Below are 24,650 nucleotides of genomic sequence, written 5' to 3' on the forward strand. Positions count from 1 at the left end.
CAACTCGTTCGTTATGCCCGTGTCTTTAGTGACGTATTGGATTTCAATAAGCGCAATTTATGTATTACTTGTTAATTATTAAGTCAAGGATTTCGTTACCACAGATTACTCTGAACCTTTACTAAATTCTCCCATAGATACAAAGATGTAGTTTGCAAGTTTGGCTGAACCTGTAAAAACTTATTTTAGACGGAATAGCACATCCTAAATTTTACGGTGATGTTGTTAATCGAGCCTGGAAATCTATATACTATCCTTTAAATAAACTTTTTATAAAAGGTTATAATTTCAGCACTGTAATTAAATCTTTGAATATTGTTTTTATTGGAATAAATATTGAATTCGTTATCAGTAAATTTAAATCATACTAAATAGTTTTGTTATCAGTTATGCACTTTAACGGTCCTACAATCTGTCGATACCTTTATTTGGCATTGCACAAGGTAATGTTTTCTCTGACTGTTAATGAAGTCTTTACACTAAAACCATTGGATGTTTGATGTGTACTGATCATAGATATTTTAGTCTTAGATACATGATTTTTATTACAAGTTTTTATTGGCTTTTAACTAGCTGTCAGTAACTGCGAGTACTCTCAGATCTGTACGTATTGTCCTTTTTGTTGTTAGGAATGATGTATGGATAAATACCCTGCCAAGTCCGGTCTGTGTGTATGTTTGGTGTTTTTTCTGCCTCGTATCGATCTGATGAGTTAAGCTTTTTTTCAACTGATTTTTATAGTTTTTGCGTATGTTGTGCTGTTACACCACTGTCACAGGTTAGGGGAGGGTTGACCACTCATACACATGTTAACCCCGCCACATTCTTCATGTGCCTGTTCCAAGTCAGGAGCCTGTAGTTCAGTGGTTATCGTTCTTTCATGTTTGTCATATTTGTTTTTCGTAAATTGGTTTGTTATAAATAATGCCGTTAGTTTTCTCGATTGAATTGATTCATACTTTTATAGCCGACTATACGGTATTTTTTTTCTCATTGTTAAAGGCCGATTTTTTTCTCATTGTTGAAGACCGTACCGTACGTACGGGTTGTCTGTCATTGCTTATATCTACTTCATTTGAATTTTAGTGGAAGGTTGTCTGATTGGCAATTATACATCATTACCTTATTTTTATAAAGAGGAGAAGCAGCAGAACAAAATAGAGAGTCGTAGATTTAGTGTTCTCATTCTAAACGGACGTGGGTGCGTATATATACATCAAGCACAGCTAAACAGACACAAGCGAGAAGATTGCCGATTTTTTTTTTTATATATTTAAACGTTGTAAAGCCTAGGATAAAAAAAAAAGCCAAAGTAAAGAACATATGCAACAACTACTAGTTAACTACTGTGACTCAAGCGTTTGAGTATCCAATACAAAAAAAAGTCAGAAAAAGAGAAAACAAAATGGAAGACTTTCAATTGACAAAGAAAGAGGGAGAACAGATATCATATTTAAGCCAAACAAATCTTAATTTTTCAACGGAATCCAACATTTCACAATTTTTTAAGCCATAGCCAGAAATTAGTAGTGGTTTTGCTAATAAATATTCATAATATGTAAATGAGAATTGTACCACGTGATAGTAGTTTGAACTGGACTGGCTTGATATCATTAAAATCATTAAAATCTTTAAAACACGGATATTATAAGTTGCCCGTCACAGAGTCCTTATTTACAATCACTTTGATATTTCCGTAAAGTTGTCAGGCGGGGAAAATCAAAACAATGAACGCGAATTTAGTGAATTTTTCGTGCTTTCGTGAGTTTATTCTTCTTGAAATAGTGACATTTTAACTTTACGTGGGAACCTAGAGTTCAACGACTGCACATACAAGGTTTGGACTTGCTTATTCTTTGGAAATTCAAGTTTCAAATTTCACCACGGCAACCTGTTTTTTAATGACCTTAGTAGCCAATTTTCAACACGAAGTCTGCAAATTTGACGTTTCAGCCATTTTAGCCTGTATTTTACACTGCAATATTAAAAGCCTCTCGCTTCGATTTTAAAAATAGCTCAGGAACCTGTATTCTTGCAACAACAGTCATAATGTTTCGTTTAAATGGTGTATATTGTTGTGTATATTCATTTTCTGCCCCGGCAACCTGTCTATCACTAAAATTAAAATTAAAACAGACATTTTTTTCAAAATTCCCTATCATTTTAATGTAATTTCCGTGACCCGTATCCGATTTCTTTAGTATAATATTCAAATAAGCAAAGTGGCGTTGATTTCTGGATATGCCTGCCCCTTTTCCGCATGCACATCTAAAAGGTTTGTTTTGAACACATTTTTTTTGTTTTACGACAGTTTTAAATCTGAAATCATTCATCATATTTCGAAATTTTGATACGCTCCCTCTATTTCTTTAGTCAGCGTATAAGGATCATGTTTTAAAAAAATTTAGAAAAGAAAAAAAAACAGTCATTATCAACAAACAAAGGATGAGGGAGAACAGATGCCATATTAAAAAAAAAAAACAAAAAATTAAATGTAAAAGAAATCCACCATTTCACAATTTTCAACGCTTCCATTTTCCCTTTTGCACATCCAACAAGTTGATTTGGATACATTTTCAATGTGTTTACGACAACTTTAAATCAGAAATCATTCTTCTTATTTCGACATTATGATAAAAGTTCAATTTGATCCTTATTGACAATTGTCAGTTTTCAGCCGAAGACCGTTTTTCTCTTCGAATACTTCGGCTTCTTTCGCCGATTCAAACTAACTGTTATGATAAAACCAAGGTGGCTTTTAATACCCTCATGAGCAAAACAAACAAATTGAGATGCACATTTATTGATTTCAACAAAAGTTATTCTCCGATACAAGAATTAAAAAAATAATGAAAAATACAGGCTTGCTTCAAAAGTGTCCTCAACGTCAATGTTAAAGAACAAATATATAAGAATTATATAATATATAAAACGTCTAGATAGAAATTATATACATGTAAAAACGTAAGGGTACCCAAATTGCACCGAGTACTCAAATTGCACCTATTTAGAAAAAATAGCAATCTCTAGGATTCAAAGATTTCCTAGAGACTAAACAATTTGTATTTTTATGATTAGATACTATGTACGTCTTTCAACATAGGTAAACATATTTAGATATATACAAAACGTTCACAGTATTTATCAACAGATGGACTGTTTACTGAAAAAGCAAAATGTACGAAAACGTCACCATGCGACGTCATCAAAACGTCATCTTTTTAAGATTAGCAAATACAATATATTATAAGTATCCATTTCGTAAAATATGAAGAGTAAGCATGGACTTATATCCAATTGTTCAAAATATATGAAGAAATTAAACAAAAGCTCGGTTATTAGACTTTTGACGATGTGAATTTAAGCATGCCTTGGATGCAATTTGGGTACTCCTCATTACAGAATCATGGATAGTTTGGAGGTTGATTCAAACCCATTTTTTTTATGACTCAATATGGATTCAAAATTAAATTGGTGTACCTATACAATAAAGAAGGACAGGGCTACAAAATAAACACAGTATGGACATTTTTTTCTTGATCATAAAAAACGTAGGTGAAAAAACTGTCAAAATAGGTGCAATTTGGGTACCGTCACGTTACATACAAACTGTAAAAATCGTTCTTTAAAAATAAACTGTGAAACTTGTATTACATGTTTAGTTCTTAACATACATGTATGTAGGATTACATTTAATATCTAAACACATAAAACGTAAACATATCTTGATTTTAAACACTGCTAAAAGGGTTAAGTGTTTTAGAATTAATATGTTCATGACTAAAACAATACTTCCTAATCTAAATACGAACCTTAAAACAATCATAAACACTAATGCAACCTAAATATGTTGAGAAATGAGACATGCTTAAACATCAATAAAAAAGTGTATTTAAAAAAGATGTGTTTAGGATTGTGTTTAGGATCTAAACACCATTTGATAACTAATTATAGTGTTGATAATCGTCTGGTGATATTGATTAGAAGATAAACCATACAAGTTAAAACGATTTTAAAAAATAAAACAATTGAAATTCAACCAATGGTGTGACGTTAACGTTATTTTCACAAAGCTCGGTAAAAGTTAATGAGTAGTCGATTTAGAATTTAGTAAAAAAAATATGTGCTAAGGCAGCAACCATTTGATTTTCTGGGGGGGGGGGGGGGGGGGGGCTATGGTTTTTTTTGGAAAAAAAAGTTTGTTTCCAGTTTTTGGAGAAAAAAATTATTTGTTTTTGATTCTGAGAAAAAAAAAATATTTGTTTCATCCTCAGCTGCCACTATATGTAATGCTAAAATTGAAAGAAAAAAATTGCTTTCGACTTGTCGCGAAAAAAATAGATTGTTTTTCACCGCAGGCGAAAAAAAAAAATTTGTCCAGAAAAAAAAAACCATAGCCCCCCCCCCCCCCCCCCCCCTCCCCCAGAAAATCAAATGGTTGCTGCCTAACAATATGGTAACAAATTAAAAAAAGACATGTAATTTCTTTGTTCTTTCTTAGCACCTTTCTGCTACATTTACATTATAGTTGTCATCGTTATACTCCTCAATGTGGTCATGGAGACAATCTATATATAGCTTGTCACACATGCAAACATCCCAATCACAGGAACCAACCTCGTCTGAAATAAAAAATAAAAAGCAAAGCTAGAGAAAAAAAAACAGTGCTCACAAATTTTCAAACAGCTTTCCGAAGTTTCAACGATTTTAAGTGGAATTTATATGCTTAAAAAGTAATCAATTTAAAACTGTAATAAGATCACTGAATATATTTTATTTATCGATACATGTACTTACATTGATTACTAATTTAGAATATGTATTGCTTTACAGTTATGGACATAAGTGGACCTACACCGTGACTGGGTAGTATAAGTAGCTCAACTACTTTATCACAAGCCTAGATAAGGATTGTTAGTTTTCAAAGGTCGGTGATTTTCTCCGGGCACTCCGACTTCCTCCACCAATAAAAACTGACCGCCATTATTACCGGAAGTGGCGGTAAACACCAACAATCAATCAACCAGTATGTCGATTTAACATTGTACCGATTATTTGTGATATTTGTTACTGGGCGGTAAGCAGTAAATAATCAATCAATCAAGCAAGCAACACATGATGCATGGTTTTTATTTGTTTTGATTTCAGAGCAAATGCGACGGCAATTTTATTATGTGTTAACATACACAAATACTCAGTAATACACAAATACTCAGTAAACAAGAAATTAATGAATAGATAAGAAACGATTCTATCATGCCATGCTCTATATATGAATAAGAAGATGTGGTATGAGTGTCAATGAGACGAACGAACAACAAGCTATTAAGGGCCCCAAAATCACTAGTGAAAAATACTTCAAACCAACAGTGTTATCTATATAAAAAAAAAACGAGAAACACTTATGAACCACACCAACAAACGACAACCACTGAACAACAGGCTCCTGAATTAGGACAGGTGCATACAAATGCAGCGGGTTTAAACGTTTTAACAGGCGCTTACCTTCACCCTAACCTGAAACAGTAGTGTAACATCACAACATGCTCATTTTAACGTGGGTATGCATTATATTTGTTAATATCTTTATACCGACCGTAGTGATGTATAAATTGTTGACAAATATAATGCCTTCGCATGTTAAAATAAGAATAGAATATGGCATGATAGAATTATTTCGATTCTAATAGGACATATAACAACTTTCTACTTCGAAGCGGGCCTATAAAACACGTTCGGAAGGCAACCATTTTGATTTGAGGAAGTCAAAACTTTCTATAGAAAATCAACCGTTTTACGATAAAAAAAAATGACCAGATACAGTACTCCGCCATAAGTATTCGTAAAACAACAATGGCGGTCACATCACGGAAGGGTAAACAAGATTTTGACCGTCATCTCCTTGTCACAATCGGGATTGCAGTGAATCTATCTATAGATGGTCATGTGGAAAAACATGTGGTTGTCATGTGACACGTGCATGATGACGTCAGAGGCGTCTGCACATACGTTGCAGCTAACGTAAACAAAATGGGTCGCAAGGGAAAAGAACTGACATCTGATTAAAAACACACCATTGACCTTATAAATACGTTAGTGACTTGAATATTCAACGCAGTTTTTCTTCAGAATTCTCTATAATTAACATTAAAAATAGAACATGTAATTCATCACATTGATTATATACCTGTACATTCCACTATGTTGTCAGAAATAATGTAATCATAACCATTCCATTTAGGATGCCACCAGCATTTTCCTTCAGCTACAACATTACCATAGCAATTATCATGTACTTGACAACAACTGTAAGTAAAAAAAAACACAGTACTTTAACAGATAAGTTATATTTAGATCTTCAGTTCACATAATTTAGAAAAAGCAAAAAATAAACTTAGTTTGAACTTGGTTAGTCGACTAATATATGTCTCAACTTTCATATGTATACATATAGCATGTATATAAGTCACTCCAGTGAAGAACACGCACATTAAACACATTCGAGTACTGGATATGTATACTGTCTTGGCAAATAGAAATGTATATTTTAAATGGATGGGGATCTAAATGGTTTCCCATGTTTATAGCAATTCATTATAATTGGCTGGGACAGGCAATCAATGTTGCAGTAGAAAAGAACAGTGATAGTTATTTAAATTAAGAATATATATGGTTTACGAGTGAAAATTTGAGCAAAAATTATTGTACAGATATTTAAACAACCTGTGAGATATGCCACTCATAACAAAAGTGTATGGTGCACTGGAAAGGTCTTACCATGGCAGTAAGATATATAGTTACGATATAATGGGCGTGTGCCAGATATCAAAATAGCTATGTCATAGGGTAACAAAGTTATATTTCGTACCCAAAATGAAGGGGGAGAGGGGGGGCTGCTGATCAATTGTTTAGATACAACTTGACTTCAAAAATTAATACAGTACAACAAAAAAAAATGGAGGGGGAGGGGGAAGTCAAAGATTAAAAAATTAAACATTTTTTTTCTGTTTACTTAAAATTTCAAATTAACTTAAACCCCAGTCCCACTAGGCCACGATCGCACTACGATCTGTGAAAGAAATGCAAATTTTGATGATCGTGGTACGATCGTGTAGGTCGCAGTAAGGTCGCACCACGATCGTGGTGAGGTCTTCAAGATCGTGAAGAGCGTGGCCAACTTTGAACATGTTCAAAACAATCGTGGTGCGGTCGTGGCGAAATTAGGTCGTAGTAGAAGCGTAGTGAGAGCGCACTAAGATCGTAGTAAGATCGCAAAGGTCGCTGTACAATCGTAGCTAGAGCGTAGCGAAAGCATGATTCTATTCGGAGATATTGAGCTACGATCTCACAGCGACGTTATCACGACCTTACTACGACCATCACGTTCTCACCGCGACCCAACTACGCTTCCACTACGACTTTACCACGCTGTTCACGACCATAGTACGATTCTAGCACGCCCTTGCCGTCCTCATCACGCTCTTCTCACTACCTTACTACGTTCACACTACGACCATCATTTTTATTGTCATTTTCACATAAAATATATAAAAAAAACTCCCTAGATTTTGTTTGTTTGAATTTGCTCTTACGGCTCAACCATGCTTCTAGTTTTTATATAGAGAAGACCGTTGGTTTTTCCCGTTTAAATGGTTTAACATTAGTATTTTTTGGGGCCCTTTATAGCGTACTGTTCGGTGTGAGCCAAGGCTCCGTATTGAAGGCCGTACCTTGGCCTATAATGGTTTACTTTTATAGATTTTTACGTTGATGGAGAGTTGTCTCATTGGCACTCATACCACATCTTCCTATATAAATTGACACATCTGTGTCATCTCTGCTATCGTTCACTAAAATATCGTCATTTGAGCTTTATGGACCAGCAATAGGTTGTAATTTAGGTTTGATTGGTCGTTCCGACATCTCTTGATGACAAGTATTATACTACATATACGTATGTGTATAGTATCAGTTTAATTGAAGTCTGGAGCTGGCATGTCAGTTAACTGCTAGTAGTCTGTTTTTTGAGATCTCACAAACATGTTTAACCCCGCCGCATTTTTGCGCCTGTCCCAAGTCAGGAGCCTCTGGCCTTTGTTAGTCCTGTATTATTTTAATTTCAGTTTCTTGTGTACAATTTGGAAATTAGTATGGCGTTCATTATCACTGTACTAGTATATATTTGTTTAGGGGCCAGTTGAAGGACGCCTCCGGGTGCGGGAATTTCTCGCTACATTGAAGACCTGTTGGTGACCTTCTGCTGTTGTTTTTTTCTATGGTCGGGTTGTTGTCTCTTTGGCACATTCCCCATTTCCATTCTCAATTTTATGTTTTTATTTATGTATTATTGTCATTTTGTTTATTTTCTTTAGTCACATCTTCTGACATCAGACTCGGAATTCTCTTGAACTGAATTTTAATGTGCATATTGTTATGCATCTACTTTTCTTCATTGGCTAGAGGTATAGGGGGAGGGTTGGAATCTCACAAACACGTTTAACCCCACTATTTTTGCGTCTGTCCCAAGGCAGGAGCCTCTGGCCTTTGTTAGTCTTGTGCTATTTTTCATTTTAGTTTCTTGTGTACTATTTGGAGTTTAGTATGGCGTTCATACTTTGCTCCCTCTGCCTCTACATCAACCCCTACCACCACGCCCACGTGTTCTAGTAGATTTTGGTAGCATGGCTGTATTGTTTCCGAGAAATCTCCGTTTTAATCAGAAATAGAAGGAATGGAACTATATTGATATGAAACACAATATTGACGGTATTGCTGAGAACGTAGTAAGATCGCGGTATGAACGTAGTGTAATTGTGGTAAGAACGTGCTATAATCGCAGTAATATCGTGTTGCAATCGGATAACTCGTGGTATGGTCGTAGTGAGAACGTGATGAGCGTAGAAAGATCTTGATAAGCGTAGTAAGGTCGCAGAATAAGCGCGGTGAGAACGTGGTATAATCGTAGCGGGATCGTTGTAGAAGCGTAATGAGGACGTAGTAGCATCGTGAAAGCAACGGAAATTTACATTTTCATGCCGCTCATACCGCGACCTCACCACGATCTGAATTTATTTTAGATCGTGGTGAGCGTGGTGCGATCGTGGTCTAGTGGGACTGGGGCTTTAAGGTGCATCCATCCCTCGGTTCATTTTCCTCTAAGCATATTATTGAGGGAAAGAAAGGCAACTAATCTATACCCAATAACCCTTTTAGTTATGATTTTTTATACACCGATTTAAAATTACAGCAAATGGAACTAAAACTGTAGGAGATGTAGGTTATACGTCAATAAGACAGCAATCAAACGACAAAAACAAACTAATGACAACTAGAGGGCAACATATGGTATAGTTTCAAAAAAAGATAGGTGTCTACAAAATATGTCAATTAATTTATATAAAAATTGTCAATAAATTAAACAGAAACGATAAAAATAAACAGCTGCGCCATGAGCGCATGATACGCCCGTCGCCTTTTCAAGGAATAAAGTTCAATAACTTCTCAATGTCATATCAGAAATTAAAAAAATAAAAAGGGAACTTACTGCAATAGATATAAACAATTCACCAACGTTTCATGAGAACTGCTGAAAGCACTTTTGAATTATTGTCCGAAAACTGGAAACCCCCCCCCCCTTTTTTAATGAATGAAAGTCCAAAAACTAGAAAATCCCGCCTTTTTTAATGAATGAAACCCCATAACTCGGAAAAGTTACATCTAAAATTTATAAAAATATAAAGGGAGCTTACATGTGTACGTCAATAGATATAAACTATTCACCGAAGTTTCATGAGACCAGCTGAAAGCATTTTTGAGTTATTGTCCGAAAACTGGAAATCACCCCGTTTTATTGAATACAATCCCGTAACACTCAGAAAAGTAATATATAAAATTCATAAAAACAAAACAAAAAAGAGCTCATGACAATAGATATAAACAATTCACCAAAATTTCTTGCAAATTGGTGAAAGCATTTTTGAGTTTGGAAAATCCCCTTTTTTTTAATGAAACATGTAATCTAAAATTTATAAAAAAATGAAAGGGAACTTACGTCAATAGATATAAACAATTGACTAAAGTTTATGCAAATTGGTTAAAGCATTTTTGAGTTAATGTCCGACATGTTGACGACGGACGGACAGGCGGACGGACGAACAGACGGACAGACGGACGGACGGACAGACGGACAAACGTACACTGAACGGTATACCCTAATACGTCCATTAACGGGCGTATAAAAACCAATCTACCATTAAATTGTAATTCTCCAAATAATGTTACAATTTAGGAAAAAGTCAAATATAAAAAAAGTAAATCATTTAATATGTACCAACCTTTAACTACATAAAAGCGTATATCCACCTCATTGCCCCACAAGAAACTTTCCTAGGAGCCATGGATTGCGATATATTGTCCGCATATTTCCAGAATGTTCACGTAAATTGATGACGTCATGTGTTAAAACAGTTATTAGCCAATCAAATCGGTATATATAATTTGATCTGCACGGCTCGGGATGACCCTTTAACCCGAACTCCTACGTCGTTCGGATTAATTAAGGTCATCCGAGCCGTGCAGATTAAATGATATATACCGACTTGATTGCACTTTAACTATAACTTATTTTTTCGTATTCAGATTCGTTGTGGATGCGTACTTAGAAATCCCGCATAGCATTATTTTACCGCTTGATAAGAAAACTCCAGACCCGGTGACCATACTTTTAAAACACGTGGTATTCCAGAGCTGGAGATTTAAACCCCAGTGTTGAAGATGAATATGACATTATACAAACAATGTGTAACATATTTGGATATCTTGAATGCGCAGGTTTTATTTTAAATTTGTTATTGTTCTACTAACCTGTCAATATTGTCAATTGGTGTACCTTCACCATACAATCCACAAAAACAGCCATAGTCAAGGACGCTAGCTGATATATCCAATCCAAAAATGTCAATCATCTGGTACGATAAATTCCACCAAGCCTTCTTAGTGATAGTACCCCGTCTTTCTGAAATAAAGTAATATAATGACACAATGTTTAAACATGCAATTCAATTCGCCGTTTCGAAATCATAAGAGCTTTGGACATTTTTTGTGTTCTTAAATCATCACGTGATTTGTTGAATTTAATTTAATTTTTTAACGGAGTTAGTAGCAAATTATAATTGAAAATTGAATTATCATTGAATAAACAGTTTTGGTCAACAATTTTGGACAATTAAAACAAAGTCTTGTTTGATTTTATACTGCAGCTTGGGCGCTCTCTGTTTTTTAGTCTACCAAATATAGTAACAAAGAAATATTTCGTTTCACGTCACTTGTCTACACAATTTTTGGTTCGTTTAGGGATAATACATAAGTTTTATATTCGTGTTAACATTTTCATCGCTATAAGTCTTAGTTTAGCTATTTTTTGGATGCAGGATAAACAATTTTAGGTCAATGTCAGAAAATATTATCATCTTTTTCGTATTCGGTACGAAACTATAAAAGAGTTTGGTAAGCCTCGCCTTTCCCAAGCTTTAAATCCTTAAACAAAAGTTGATATTTTCTGACTTTGACCTAAATTACCTTGAGACAAACACCTTGCAACTGCTGATGAACCAATCAGCCAATGCTCTGTAAATTTCAATATTCCGTTACCATGGTTACTGATGACAAAATGGTGGTCAACTTTGATATTGACGTTTTTCGTTTTTGCTGTTCAGGAGTTATGGTCGTTGATCGGTCGGAACATTTGCAAAGAATGGGGCAGGTCAAAAAGCCTGATAGCGACTTTCAAATTACAGAAAACCCAGCTTGCTGTTTATTTGACAGCTCGTTCCTTGTTTTAATATATACATGCATTCTTACTTTTTATGAGTAAATGCATTCAGTTTTAGTCATAAAATATTAAGTACAAGAAGCTTACGTGCTGAACTTGCAGTCACAATTATGCACAATAAGCTTACCTGCTGGACTTGAAGTCAAGAGGAGGCACGATAAGTTTATGTGCTGGACGTAATGCAGAAAAAGCTTACCTGCTAGACTTGAAGTTACAGTCGAGCACAAAATGCTTACCTGCTATACTTGAAGTCACAAATGGCACAATAAACGTACATACTGAATATGAAGTAACAATCGTGCACATAAAGTGTACCTGCTGGACCTGAAGTCACACTCATGTACAAAAAGCTTACCTGCTGAACTTGAATTCACAATCATGTACAAGAAGCTTACCTGCTGGACCTGAAGTCACATTCAAGCACAACAAACTTACCTGCTGGACCTTAACATGTTAAGTCACAATCATGCACAAGAAGTTTATATACTGAACTTGAAGTCACAATTATGCACAATAAGCTTACCTGCTGGACTTGAAGTCACAATTATGCACAATGAGCTTACCTGCTGGACTTGAAGTCACAATTATGCACAATAAGCTTACCTGCTGAACTTGAAGTTACAGTTATGCACAAGAAGCTTACCTGCTGGACTCGAAGTCACAATGATGCAAAATAAACTTATTTGCTGGACTTGAAGTCACAATTATGCGCAATAAGCTTACCTGGTGGGCATGAAGTCACAATTATGCACAATGGGATTACCCACGATTATGCACAATGGGGTTACCTGCTGGACTTGAAGTCAAAATTATGCACAATGAGCTTACCTGCTGAAGTTGAAGTCACAATTATGCACAGGAAGCTTACCTGCTGGGTATGAAGTCACAATCAGGCACAATAAGTTTAAGCTGATGGACTTGAAGTAATAATCCGGCACAATAAGCTCACATAATGGACTTAAAGTCACAATTATGTAAAAGAAGTTTACTTGCTAGGCTTGAGAACACAATCATGCACAAGAAGCTTACCTGCTGGGCTTAGAGTCACATAGATGCGCAATAAACTTACTTGCTGGACCTGATGTCACAAGCATGCACAAGAATCTTGTTTGCTGGACTTAAATTCTCATTCATGCACAAGAAGCCTACTTGCTGGACTTGAAGTGACAACCATGCACAATAAGCTTACCTGCTTGAATTTGAAGTCACAATTATGAACAATGAGCTTACCTGCTGGACTTGAAGTCATAATTAGACACAATAAGCTTACCTACTGAATTTGAAGTCACAATTATGCACACAATGAGCTTACCTACAGGACTTGAAGTCACAATCATGCACAGTACACATGCAGCAACATACTAGAATGCAAAGCATTAAAACATTGCAAATTATTCATAAAAGCATAAAGTATACACAGATTGAAATGCAGTGTTACGTCCTAAACGAAATGTTACTATTCAAATAATTTACTATTTATGTTTAGTACAAAATACGAAATCAAATACATGACAAAGAACCGAATTAGAAAGGATTCAAGTCTCGCTACCCTTCCTTACATGAATCTATGTTGCGCATTGAACTAATTATGAAATTACGGTGGTTATTGAATTAAAGAAGCGGGAAAGGAAATGCCACATAAACTGGTTTGATTTACAAAATGCATTGGTAATAAACGTTTTTTTAATTCAATAATGTAAAAAAATAATAAAGTGTTAGGTGTATTTTGTACTTACACGCAGGAGAACCATGTTTCAGACTGAAAAAGAAGAGAAATGAACTTCAACAATTTAGTAATTTGTTTAAACTCGACGCGTATTTCTGTTGCGTCATATTTTTTTCTTCTTCATTTAATGGAAAATTTGGTGATGATTGCAGATATTTGATTGTTGAATTTACTCCCGATTTGTATCATGTGTATTGACATATATTGTTAAGATTTTATATTACCCTGTGTTGTCTTTAAACCATTTGTATCATCGGATTTCTGTCCCATGAATGTATACTTCACATGTCTCTTTATCCATAACAACAGCACGTAACTTATAAATATTGTTTACTAACAAACAAAAAAACACACAAAAAAAGAACAGTTTATAGCTTTAATGTCTATAGACTTTGAGATTATTATGCACGAACATTTTTTGGATAGATTTGACTTCTAAAACTTATGGTCGCATACTAATACGAAGTTATTAAAGAAATATATATTGCACGGAAATTCATACCTCCGCTACCTCCCCCTCCTTACCCCTAATATAGATATGTTTCCTTCCTCCCTACCTATTCTAAATTGTCATGACTACCCATACTAATTTTATTGACATTTTTGGGTAAGCACCGTTTACAGTCCACACTATTTTCATATGTAGTCTTTATAAAATTGTATACGCCAGAGGGCAGGACACGTATATATAGTATACTTTTTTGTTACCCGTAGTATAACCATCCCTTTGTCGATAAACTTGTCTCTGGATCGAAGTCCACATTTACCACAAATTTACAGAACACTTTCAAAATCGTCCAATCACACATCATTACTTGTTTCATCTGACTATACTGATTACGACCCTTTGCTTCTTTATGTATTTGTTTTTAATCGCAACCATATGCTCTTTCGGTGCTCCTGGGAAACTCACTACAGTACATCAAAATTCTGAACCAAACCATGTAAACCTATCTCGTTTTAAAGGTATTGACCGAGGCCATTGTCCACCCAAGTATCTTCCTAGGATCTCCAATTAAGTATCGTCCAAAGATCAGGGCCCATATGGATACCACATATGTTCGAAGGTTCAGCTTAGGTATTTTTCATGTCAACCACACACTCTTTTAGTACTTCTCGGAAATATCCAACTACAAAGTTCCGACCAGCTCTAGCTCAATTCAGGTATTGACCAAGGCAATTGTACACTTAGTATAGTTTTGGAATTCGGGTCCGTCAGGCACTACATGGGTTCAAAGTTGCAACATTTTTTTGTTTATGTCAATCACACATTCTTTAGGTACTCGTCGGAAATTCCTTATGGAGGCTAGATTGAAAGCCATTGTCATATCTTTTACTCATTTGATCGCCTGGGTCCAAGAATGAACCTTTATGTTCACAACGGAGTACTGGTGTCTTAGTCGACTATATGTTATGGGTACGGACACAATTGACAAAGAAAACTTTAAATTTACATTATTTAATTTGTAATGTTGCATTCCATATAAATTTTCACAAAATTATCCTCGAAAGATTGATCCTCTTTGAAAGAACTTGTACACAGCATAAACAGTTCAAACAACATATATACAAATGTATGTACATTTGTATATGCACATTTTTTAATGTCATGTGTAGAGAAATAGACATTTAAAATGGTTTTAACTGAAAATATACGGGATATTTGAGGATACCGAATGTATGGAAAGATATATATCGTCCGTCGCGCACTTTATCTTTCTTATTCAGGTCAATTTCAAATATATCAATAACACAATTCATCTCAACGTTCACAAATTCAGTATTTATAATATGGAATTTATAATTATATTATCTTATTTTTTATTCTTACATTGCTTCTGTAGCTCCTTATTTAATAGACAAAGAGAGAGAGAAGAAAACATAATATTTTGCTTATATCAAATACATAGCGGCCCCCGAAAAAAAGTTTCTGTTAGAAAAAAAGTGGCTGCTGGTATCATAAGAATTTAAAACAGGATGTCAGCTTAGGTAAATCATACATGTACATGTCAAATTTAGCTGTCAAAGGAGGTGCTTTAAAGTTAGCTAGCATTTATAGATCTTTTCAACTTTGAGTTTAATACTAATTTTGGATTTTAGATATAAATTTTATCATAAATATTGGCTGCTGGCTTGATTATTCTAGATTGGCTTCTTAAAATTGGCCGCCGGTTTGCACTCCATGTAAGCACGCTACCATATATTAATAAGATCGCTGAAAAGGTTTTATTCCGAAAGACTTCGCGTTATCGATAAAAAAAAAAAAAAAAAAAAAAAAAAAAAAAAAAAAAAAAACGTTGTGCTATATATTGTTGCCAAAATTTATTTGTCTTGAGTGAAAAAAAAATCCATAATATTATCATTCACGAATAGTGAACTGTGTTTTTTTTTTCACTATTCACTATTCAAGTTTATTCAAATCGAATAACTTTGATATCTACTTGTTCTGTTTTGTGTAATAATTGTTTTAACCTTTCAAATCTCTGATTGCAGGTGCATCCTACATATCCGAAGAAACCTTATAGACTGGGCACCAAATAAAGTGCACAGATCCGATTAATGGGGTTATGGAGCGCCCGAATACCGAAAACGGCCGAACATAAAAAAAAAAAATACACCACCAAGCACGTTTTGATTGAGTTATGAACCCTTGTATCCCCTAATTACAGGTATATTTTATATATCCTCAGAAAGCTTATAGACTGGGCAACAAAAGCTATGTAGTGAATAAAGTGCGCAGATCTAGTTTAAGTGGTTATGGAACGCCCGAATACCGAAAACGGCCGAACCTAAGAATAAATACACCACCATGCACGTTTTGATCGAGTTTTGAACCCTTGAATCCCCTTATTTTAGGTATATCCTTAGAAAGCTTATAGATTGGGCAGCTAAAACTATTTAGTGAATATAGTGCACAGATCCGGTTTAAGGGGTTATGAAGCGCTTGAATACCAAAAACGGCCGAAACTAAGAAACATACTTCACCAAGCATGTTTTGATCGACCGTCAGACCCTTGAATCCCCTAATTACAGGTAAATTCTAAATATCCTCATAAAGCCGATATACATCGGAACAAAACGTATATAGTGAATATAGTGCACAGATCCGATTAAAGAGGTTATGGATCTCCCGAACACCGAAAACGACCGAACCTAAGAAAAATACATCACCAAGTACGTTTCGTTCAATTTTGAATGTTTAAATCCCCTAATTACAGGTTTAACCTATATGTATTCTAAGAAAGCTTATACACTGGACAAAAAGCTATGTAGTGAATATAGTGCACAGATCTGATTCAAGAAGTTATGAAGCACCCTAAAAACGACCGAACCTAAGAAAAAATACACCACCATGCACGTTTCGATCGAGTTTTGAACCCTTGACTTCCCTAATTACAGGTATATCCTATTATACGACACCAATATTTTATTTCTTAATTTCGGACGTTTTCGGTATTCGGGCGCTCCACAACACAGATCTCCTATTTGTATAATAATTATTTTGCCCTCCCCTGACACAAGGTGTACCGTGTAGCGGTCGGATTCAATTACGTGAGGCCATCCCTCGATTTCTCACTTTAATGCTTCATGAATAAAAGTTGGACCCCTCGCCTTCCCAATATAAAAAATATGTAACAAATTAAGTGCGACAATTGTACCGTAAGCTTCTAGATATGCATAAAATGTATTATGTATCATTGACCGAAGTAGATATAGATGCAATTGTTAATAATCAAGTGAAATTTTAAGTCAAAAGTAAATAATTTTATTTGAAAGAGGTAGGGTAAAAAACATATCTTGTCTCTTTATACCTTAATATTATAATACTAGGTAGGCCTCAACGTTTTTAGCTGATAGAATTTGAATCGAATTGAAACCATTAATACACAAACTGATTAGTTATTCGATTTGAATAAACTTTAAAAGTGAATAAAGGAGAAAAAACACAGTCACTAATCATGAATTTTCAATAGTGAAAGGTGAATAGTGAACGTACTTAAGACCGTTTTATTTTTTTTTTTTTTTTTTTTTTTTTTGTGGTTTTCAAGATAATACTTAATTTCTTAGCACAATAATGGACAAGAAAGGATATAGCGTATCCGTCCATGACACAAAATCAGTAACAAGATTTGGTTTAAATGCCGTAAATTGACCTATAATGGTTTACTTTTTTTAAATTGTTATTTGGATGGAGAGTTGTCTCATTGGCACTCACACCACATCTTCCTATATCTATTAGTTAGAAGGACCTTTAAAAAGTTTACTTTGACCGACAAAAGAGGTTTTCCTTGTTTGTCAGAATCAGAATATATTACACAGATAGCGATAGATGGTAAAAGCTAACCAGAACATCACACTTATCTTTTAAACATATTAACATTTTCATTCAAAAAATGTATCTTCTTCTTCCGTCAACCAAAAAGGGGTGTGTGTGGGGGGGGGGGGGGGGGGGTAATTGAAAATCTTTCCCTCATTGTTGATTATTAAACATTTATAGAAAAATTACTACTTTCAACATTTTATTGATAATTACCTTTTATGAAAACACCTACTAATTTCCTTATATTATTTATTAGTACAATTAAAATTAGTAAGTTTTGATTCTGTTGGTTTTTTTTTTACCAAACTCCATCGTACGTTCAACTTTTTACTTTAAAAGAATTTTATGTTCGATTCGGTTCTTTAGCGAAACTTCATTAGACGTTCAACTTTTGTCATTCCACAAAGAAGGATGAAAGTAAAATCATCTGCATAGTAACATAATTAAATTTCTGAATTTGAATTTGTATGCCATTTTTAAATGTTGTTGTCATCATGGTAATAATTATAACAAATTGTGTAAGTAACAAAAAGCATTTAGTTAAAACACAAAACAACCACCAACAAGGTTCCGGAATAAGGACGGACGCATGGTGAATATGTGGTGGGATTAAACATCCTCTCCTTGTTTTGGTTTTGGTCAATGGTTTAACAAACAGGTTTATGTTGTGCATACGTTGCCAAATACTTTAAATGGAAAAAAACGGAGGAGAAACAAAACCCCAAATACATCCCGTATAATTACGGTAACACATATTACCAAAAACATAATCAAAACAATTACAAGCATCACCGCGTCAAAGAACGCACACATATTTTGTTAGATTCAACTCAACGTACGCCCATTTAATGTGCGGGATACGCACTCACGTCTGGTCAGAATGGGGCGTGTAATTTGAGGTGTTTGTAGGTGGCCTGCTGCAAAGCAGAATTTCTGTTCTTATTCAACATACCCTCATTTTCCAGTGAAATATTTTCCCGACCTTCATCCCGGACGGCCTCTATTACAGGACAGACCTATTGTAGCTATTGATAATTTGCTCTCGACCTAAACATGCATGAACTATTTTCCAGTGGACGGTAAGCAACCAACTATCAATCAATCAGAATAATACATGCACATATATGTATGTGCAATGCACAACCGATTTCAGTTTTACTGCATTAAATTATTTTAATAAGCAAATCATACCTCATCTATTTATTTTTAAATGGATAATATTCGTAAAATATAAGATGCAATATTATAATTTGCAACGTGCCAACATGCTGTGTCGATCTGGTGTTGTATAAATTATCACTAATTAAACTAAATTATATAGATGTGTAACCAATTTTGGACATAATATAACAAAACTGACCTTCCCTGACCTTTTGTTAACATCGTAATGCTGCGAGGTTAGGAGATGAATGGAAAAAAGATGCGAAAGATACCCACGAAACATCCAACTCAAAAGTCGAAAGTAAATTGACAACGCCTTGGCAAAAAAAGAAGGAAAAAAATACCAAAAAGACAAAAGTATATAAAAAAAAAAAACAACATAGAAAATTAAAGACTTTGCAACACGAAACTCACCAAAAAACTGAGAGAACTTTCCAATTTAAAAGCATTTAGTTCGATGCAGCCATGTTTCGAACTCATGTCCTCCCGCAGAAGGAGTGAGCAACGAGACAACCAAGGCTGTTCCTGTTTAGTTATAGTGTTATAATACAGCTGGAAAAAAAGATAGGAATACAATTTATTTTCTCCATTTTTTTTTTAATTAAAATTAATCAAACCCAATAGAATATTCTTTAATAATTTACACCTACCTATTATGTGAGAGGACACTACTTGCTGCAATGGTTTACGGTTCCGATCTGGGCGAGTTGGTTATTCTTCAGTTCTTAAATGTTTACGTGCATCTGCGTTCGTTTTATAAAATGTCACACCACTTCTATATATATCAAGGTTATTATGTTTTTAATATATTTTATGAAACGAAAAGAAATAACACTGCAATCAAAATACAAATTTCTTATGAAATAAACAGGATATGTGTAGGTGCATCTTCACGTATCACTAAACAAAGGGGTAATATTCATAACTGTTTCTAATTAAGATGAAAAATGCATTACGTAAAGTCTTATTAAATAGAATTAACAACTGTAAATACACATTAAATCGTCATCCATTAAATTTACAGTATATAATTACATGATATTTTCGATAAATTTAAAGAGTGATGTTCTTGATTTTGGACATTCTGTTAAAGTACGTTCTCTCGTTTTATTATTTTTGTTTATTTAAATGAAATGCAAATTTAATGTCTTAAGTAGGAGTTCTGGTTGTAGATTAAAAGTTCAACATTATTATTAAACCGTACCGGGGTCTACATACACCCCGCATGTATTTATTGTATCATTTTTTTCTTTTTGTACTATTACTATTTTCATATTACCGACTTTTGACTCATTTTTTCGACTGGATACCTACTCTGTGGTAGAACATCATGGTACCAAGTCAAGTAAAAGCAACGTAAAGAAGTAAAATCAAACATTCAAGCGGAACAATTTTTGGGGGAAATTAACTGCTTTATGTTTTCTTTACACGACAAAATCATCGGAGAACAGTAAACTTTCCCCTAAAATTACACCGATTATAATGTTTTATTTTACGTATTTTGGTTGCTCTTTCTTGACCGAGTACCAGGATGTCCTACAAAGTTACCTGTCGAAAAATTATATAATCCGGAGTCAAAAGTCGGTAATATGAAAATAGTCTTTTGAAGTAAAGGAAAAACGGTAGTATTACATTTTCCCAGCATTAGGTTGGCCTTTTGTGGCCTTTTAATCTGTGCGTTTTGAAGATATTTTGATTAACATTATTTTATCCTTAATGTACATAAAATAGTAGGTGTAAATATTTTTATGATAGATTTTACATTACTACATGGTTTTAGGACAACAATATTCTGGTAAGGATTGTATATATTCTAATCTAGTCTGCTCCATGTTTTTAAACAGTTTTAAATAAAAATAAGGGATTTTTTTTACCGTGTGACACGGGTGCTCCGTTGCGGAGGAATTTACTTAGAGAAGAAGAAGTATCCAAGACAGGTGAAGGAAGCGCTGTGATTGGATGTAAGGGTACACTATATTTTTTTTTATTTATCTATGAATAACTGCAGTTTGTAAATTTACAATATAAATTTCAAAACGTATAGAAATATTTTCTAGAGAATTATTCGAAAAGGCTTCCAAAATTTCATAAATTTGGTGCAAAATGACGGTGGGTATGGATAACATAAACAAGCTCCGTTGGAAATTGGCCATGATACTATTTGGCTTCAATTTTTAGAATACAGTAATAAAGAACTAACACCACACATAACTGTTTTATCCAGGTTTTTATTATAAAAACTGGTAAATTTAGAAAATGTTAGTATTGTCGCCTATGGCAGAATAAATAGTACCGTTTTCCCTATACTCAAGATAGCAAGGGAAATCAAAATCAATCAGACTTCAGTCATATTATACTATTTTGAAGCATTTGATAAGAACATTTGATTTTTATCACAAAGAATAGAATTTTTTATCTGACAACATTACTGTGTTGCGAAAAGTGCTGAGTTATTATCGACTCCTAGGAGTCGATATTTAGAATTGAACGAAGGACAGTCAGTGCGTAAATTTTTCTTGCTACCTGATTGGAAGATATTACGAGACGTGAATAATCAAAGTTTATTGATTGGTTAGGACAATCCAAACCTAGTAAATGTCCTTCAATCCCGTAGAGTATCGGATTTGTCCTCTCTATTTTAGCAATTCGATTTTGCCTGGTCATTAATCATGCATATTCATGATATTGGTACACAGGTAACTTTTATCTATAAATAGTCGAATCTTCTGGAGTTTCGTAAACAACATCGTTAAACGATATATACTACTTCATAACGTGTGACCTCACGTGTGTGGTAAAATTGGTTGATTGATGCACGTGGCTATTCTAGTAAATGAATTAATCTACAAAGCGAGAGCACTTTCCATTTTCATCAGCTAAGAGTCGACTAGCCCTTTTTGAAAGGCTAATGCTTGTCATAATAAGTCAAATTGATGGGTACTGATATAAAACTTTATTCTAGGGTGTCAATATTTACTATATATTGTATAAACTGCACCAAACTATTGTTCTTTTGAATTTTTTTTCCCCTTTCGCAATGATTAATTCAATTGGAAAACCCAGAATTCAAGTCGCGACAAATATTTTTAACTAAAATATTTGCCTTTTTTGCTGTGTCATTCCCTAAATGTATCAATTAGGTATTTCCCTTGACACAATCTATTAAAATTAGATATTGTCTGGTTAAGTTTGTACTGTTTATATAGTAAGGCAGTAAGTATTTAATCATACTAGAAGCATTTTTATTGTTAGAATTGTTCATCTAAGAAAAAGAGAGGCCTACTTGAGACTAAATTTAGATAGAATTTATACTCTCCTGTGTAAAGAATTGCTCACATTGTTGTCAATTCATGCAGCAAATATTTCAATAGTGCGTCATCTTGTAGTTTCTATACTTTTATTATATCAGGCATATAATATTTGTCATTTTGTACTGTTTGAAAAGACTTTTGTTTGAATTTAATACTCCCAAGGGACATAATTCAGCTTTTTCATAGATTAATACAGGCAACAAAGACAACTTAACAGCTGAGTATTTTCCAGATTTAATGTTTTAAGTGTCTAATATCCTTGTTTTATCATCTCAAGACAGAATAATGGATTTTATAACCAGCTCTGAAATTTTGAACCACAAAATGGCATATACTAAAGCATGGAATGGAGATTAGTATGACAAATCTTGAATTTGTGCTTATGTTGTAAAATTTGGATATAATGTATACAAATTGAATGGAACTGTCATTGTTATCTGTTTAAATGGAAATGTTTATTATTCTGTTTTAAATAAGGTAAGATATAGTTGGATACAGGTTGTTTGTTAAGCCTTATCTGAAAGAAGTAGAGAAAGAGGTAAATCAGTATGTAGGGGTGGGGATATAAAATTATCCATGTTTCTTTAAGTAATGGGGACATACAAGTATTAAGTATAGTCAAGATTTCCATAATAACCTAGCATTGCATTGATGGTGTCATAAGAATTCTTTATAATAGATTTGTGTCACAGTATAGGAAAAACGGTAGTATTACATTTTCCCAGCATTAGGTTGGCCTTTTGTGTACCCAAGACAAGTGAAGGACGTCAACTTAGGAGCGCTGTGATTGGATGTAAGGGTACAATATATTTTTTTATTTATCCATAGGCGGATTTAGGGGGGGCAAAAATTGGTTGTTTATATAGGGAATCACTGTAGCGTGACTCAAGCGGGCCCCCTCTTAGGTCAGTCAGTGGGCCCCCACTTATGAAAATTTCTGGATCCGCCACTGTATCTATGAATAACTGCACTGTGTAAATTTACAATATAAATTTTAAAACGTTTTGAAATATTTTCTAGAGAATTATACGAAAAGGCTTCCAAAATTTCATAAATTTGGTGCAAAATGACGGTGGGCATGGATAACATAAACAAGCTTCGTTGGAAATTGGCCATGATACTATTTGGCTTCAATTTTTAGAATACAGTAATAAAGAACTAACACCATACATAACTGTTTTATCCAGGTTTTTATTATAAAAACTGGTAAATTTAGAAAATGTTAGTATTGTCGCCTATGGCAGAATAAATAGTACCGTTTTCCCCTAAATATCCGACATAGCAGAAATAAATTCCCGTTTTCATGGTCACGTAGTATCCGTAGGAGGTCTAATTGTACTTTAAAATGTTTTACATCACTAGTTTGACCAATAATAACTTACATTTAAATATTGTATATGGATACATATATTCATCCTTTTATAAAGCGTCAATTAATCCTGTATGAAATATTCTGTATGGAACGTAGTAGGAAAATTGCTTTGAATTCCTACCATAAAAGAGTGATATTCTAGTCAGACAGTAGTAGGAATCCACATTGAAAATAACCGAAAAATTTAAATTGGCAGGAATTTCTTAGTAGGAATATTGTATATTGTATATTCCTATACAGGAATATGCAAATTAGCAGGAATAATTTGGTAGGAAAATAAAATTCCTACTAGAAAACCTGGTAGGAATTTTTCAAAAGTCCTTGGCTGATTAAGTACTAAATAAATTTAATAAGCTATTTGTAAAAGTAAAAGCTGTTCGATCATAATTGGGCAGTTATCAATTCTATTGATTGCTTTATAAAAAGACAATCTATAGACTTTAAAGGGAAGGAACTCGTCCCCTACTAAAAGAAATACTTGATTTAGCCAACACTCAGTTACATTACTCAGACGTTTATTCATTGTTATTCCTGTGTTAAGTATGTAAAAAAACAAAATCATTTTAGTGATTGATAATCCAAATACGAATAAATATAACAAAAAGCAAAATAATAGGATAATATACAAACAAAATTAGGAAAACTCTTCTGAAAATGTATATGAACAAATAATGAAATATCAAATTTACAAGAAAATAGTACACTCCAACATAATTAAAATAACTTTGAAAGATACCTACTTTCCCAAAACTTTGAACACAGATAACTGACACAAAAAAGGATACCACAAATGAGCCTCTTTTTTTTCTAAAAGTCACAAAGACTGAGTGCAGGGAGTCCTTAAAAATATTTCAATCTCTTTATATAGAGAGAGGGAGAGATAAAAACATCATTATTGTAAGATATATATGTATTGTTTTTTTTCATTG

General features: G+C 33.9%; 1 protein-coding gene across 1 annotated transcript; it reads right to left on the reverse strand.

Annotated features, from left to right (window-relative positions):
- Positions 1 to 3,396: 3,396 nt before the first annotated feature.
- LOC143081923 (acidic phospholipase A2 2-like) lies at positions 3,397 to 19,770 on the reverse strand. The gene is made up of 7 exons (XM_076257566.1): positions 19,689 to 19,770; positions 13,567 to 13,589; positions 13,143 to 13,191; positions 10,864 to 11,014; positions 6,188 to 6,306; positions 4,446 to 4,622; positions 3,397 to 4,126 (listed from the first exon to the last, which is right to left on the reverse strand). Exons 2-6 carry the CDS (start codon positions 13,579 to 13,581, stop codon positions 4,498 to 4,500), a joined length of 459 nt encoding a protein of 152 aa, XP_076113681.1. The 5' UTR covers positions 13,582 to 13,589; positions 19,689 to 19,770; the 3' UTR covers positions 3,397 to 4,126; positions 4,446 to 4,497.
- Between the last annotated feature and the right edge of the window lie 4,880 nt (positions 19,771 to 24,650).

This window comes from Mytilus galloprovincialis, chromosome 7, assembly GCF_965363235.1.
Source record: "Mytilus galloprovincialis chromosome 7, xbMytGall1.hap1.1, whole genome shotgun sequence".
In the NCBI taxonomy this organism is placed as follows: Eukaryota; Metazoa; Mollusca; class Bivalvia; order Mytilida; family Mytilidae; genus Mytilus; species Mytilus galloprovincialis.

What these genes read in the sequence shown, in the direction of transcription:
- LOC143081923 (XM_076257566.1), bottom strand. An exon ending in TGTGACTTCAAGTCCTGTAG is followed by an intron (nt 11,015 to 13,142) that starts GTAAGCTCATTG and finishes ACTTTATTTCAG; the next exon opens with AAAGACGGGGTACTATCACT. An exon ending in CCAATTGACAATATTGACAG is followed by an intron (nt 6,307 to 10,863) that starts GTTAGTAGAACA and finishes TTTTACTTACAG; the next exon opens with TTGTTGTCAAGTACATGATA.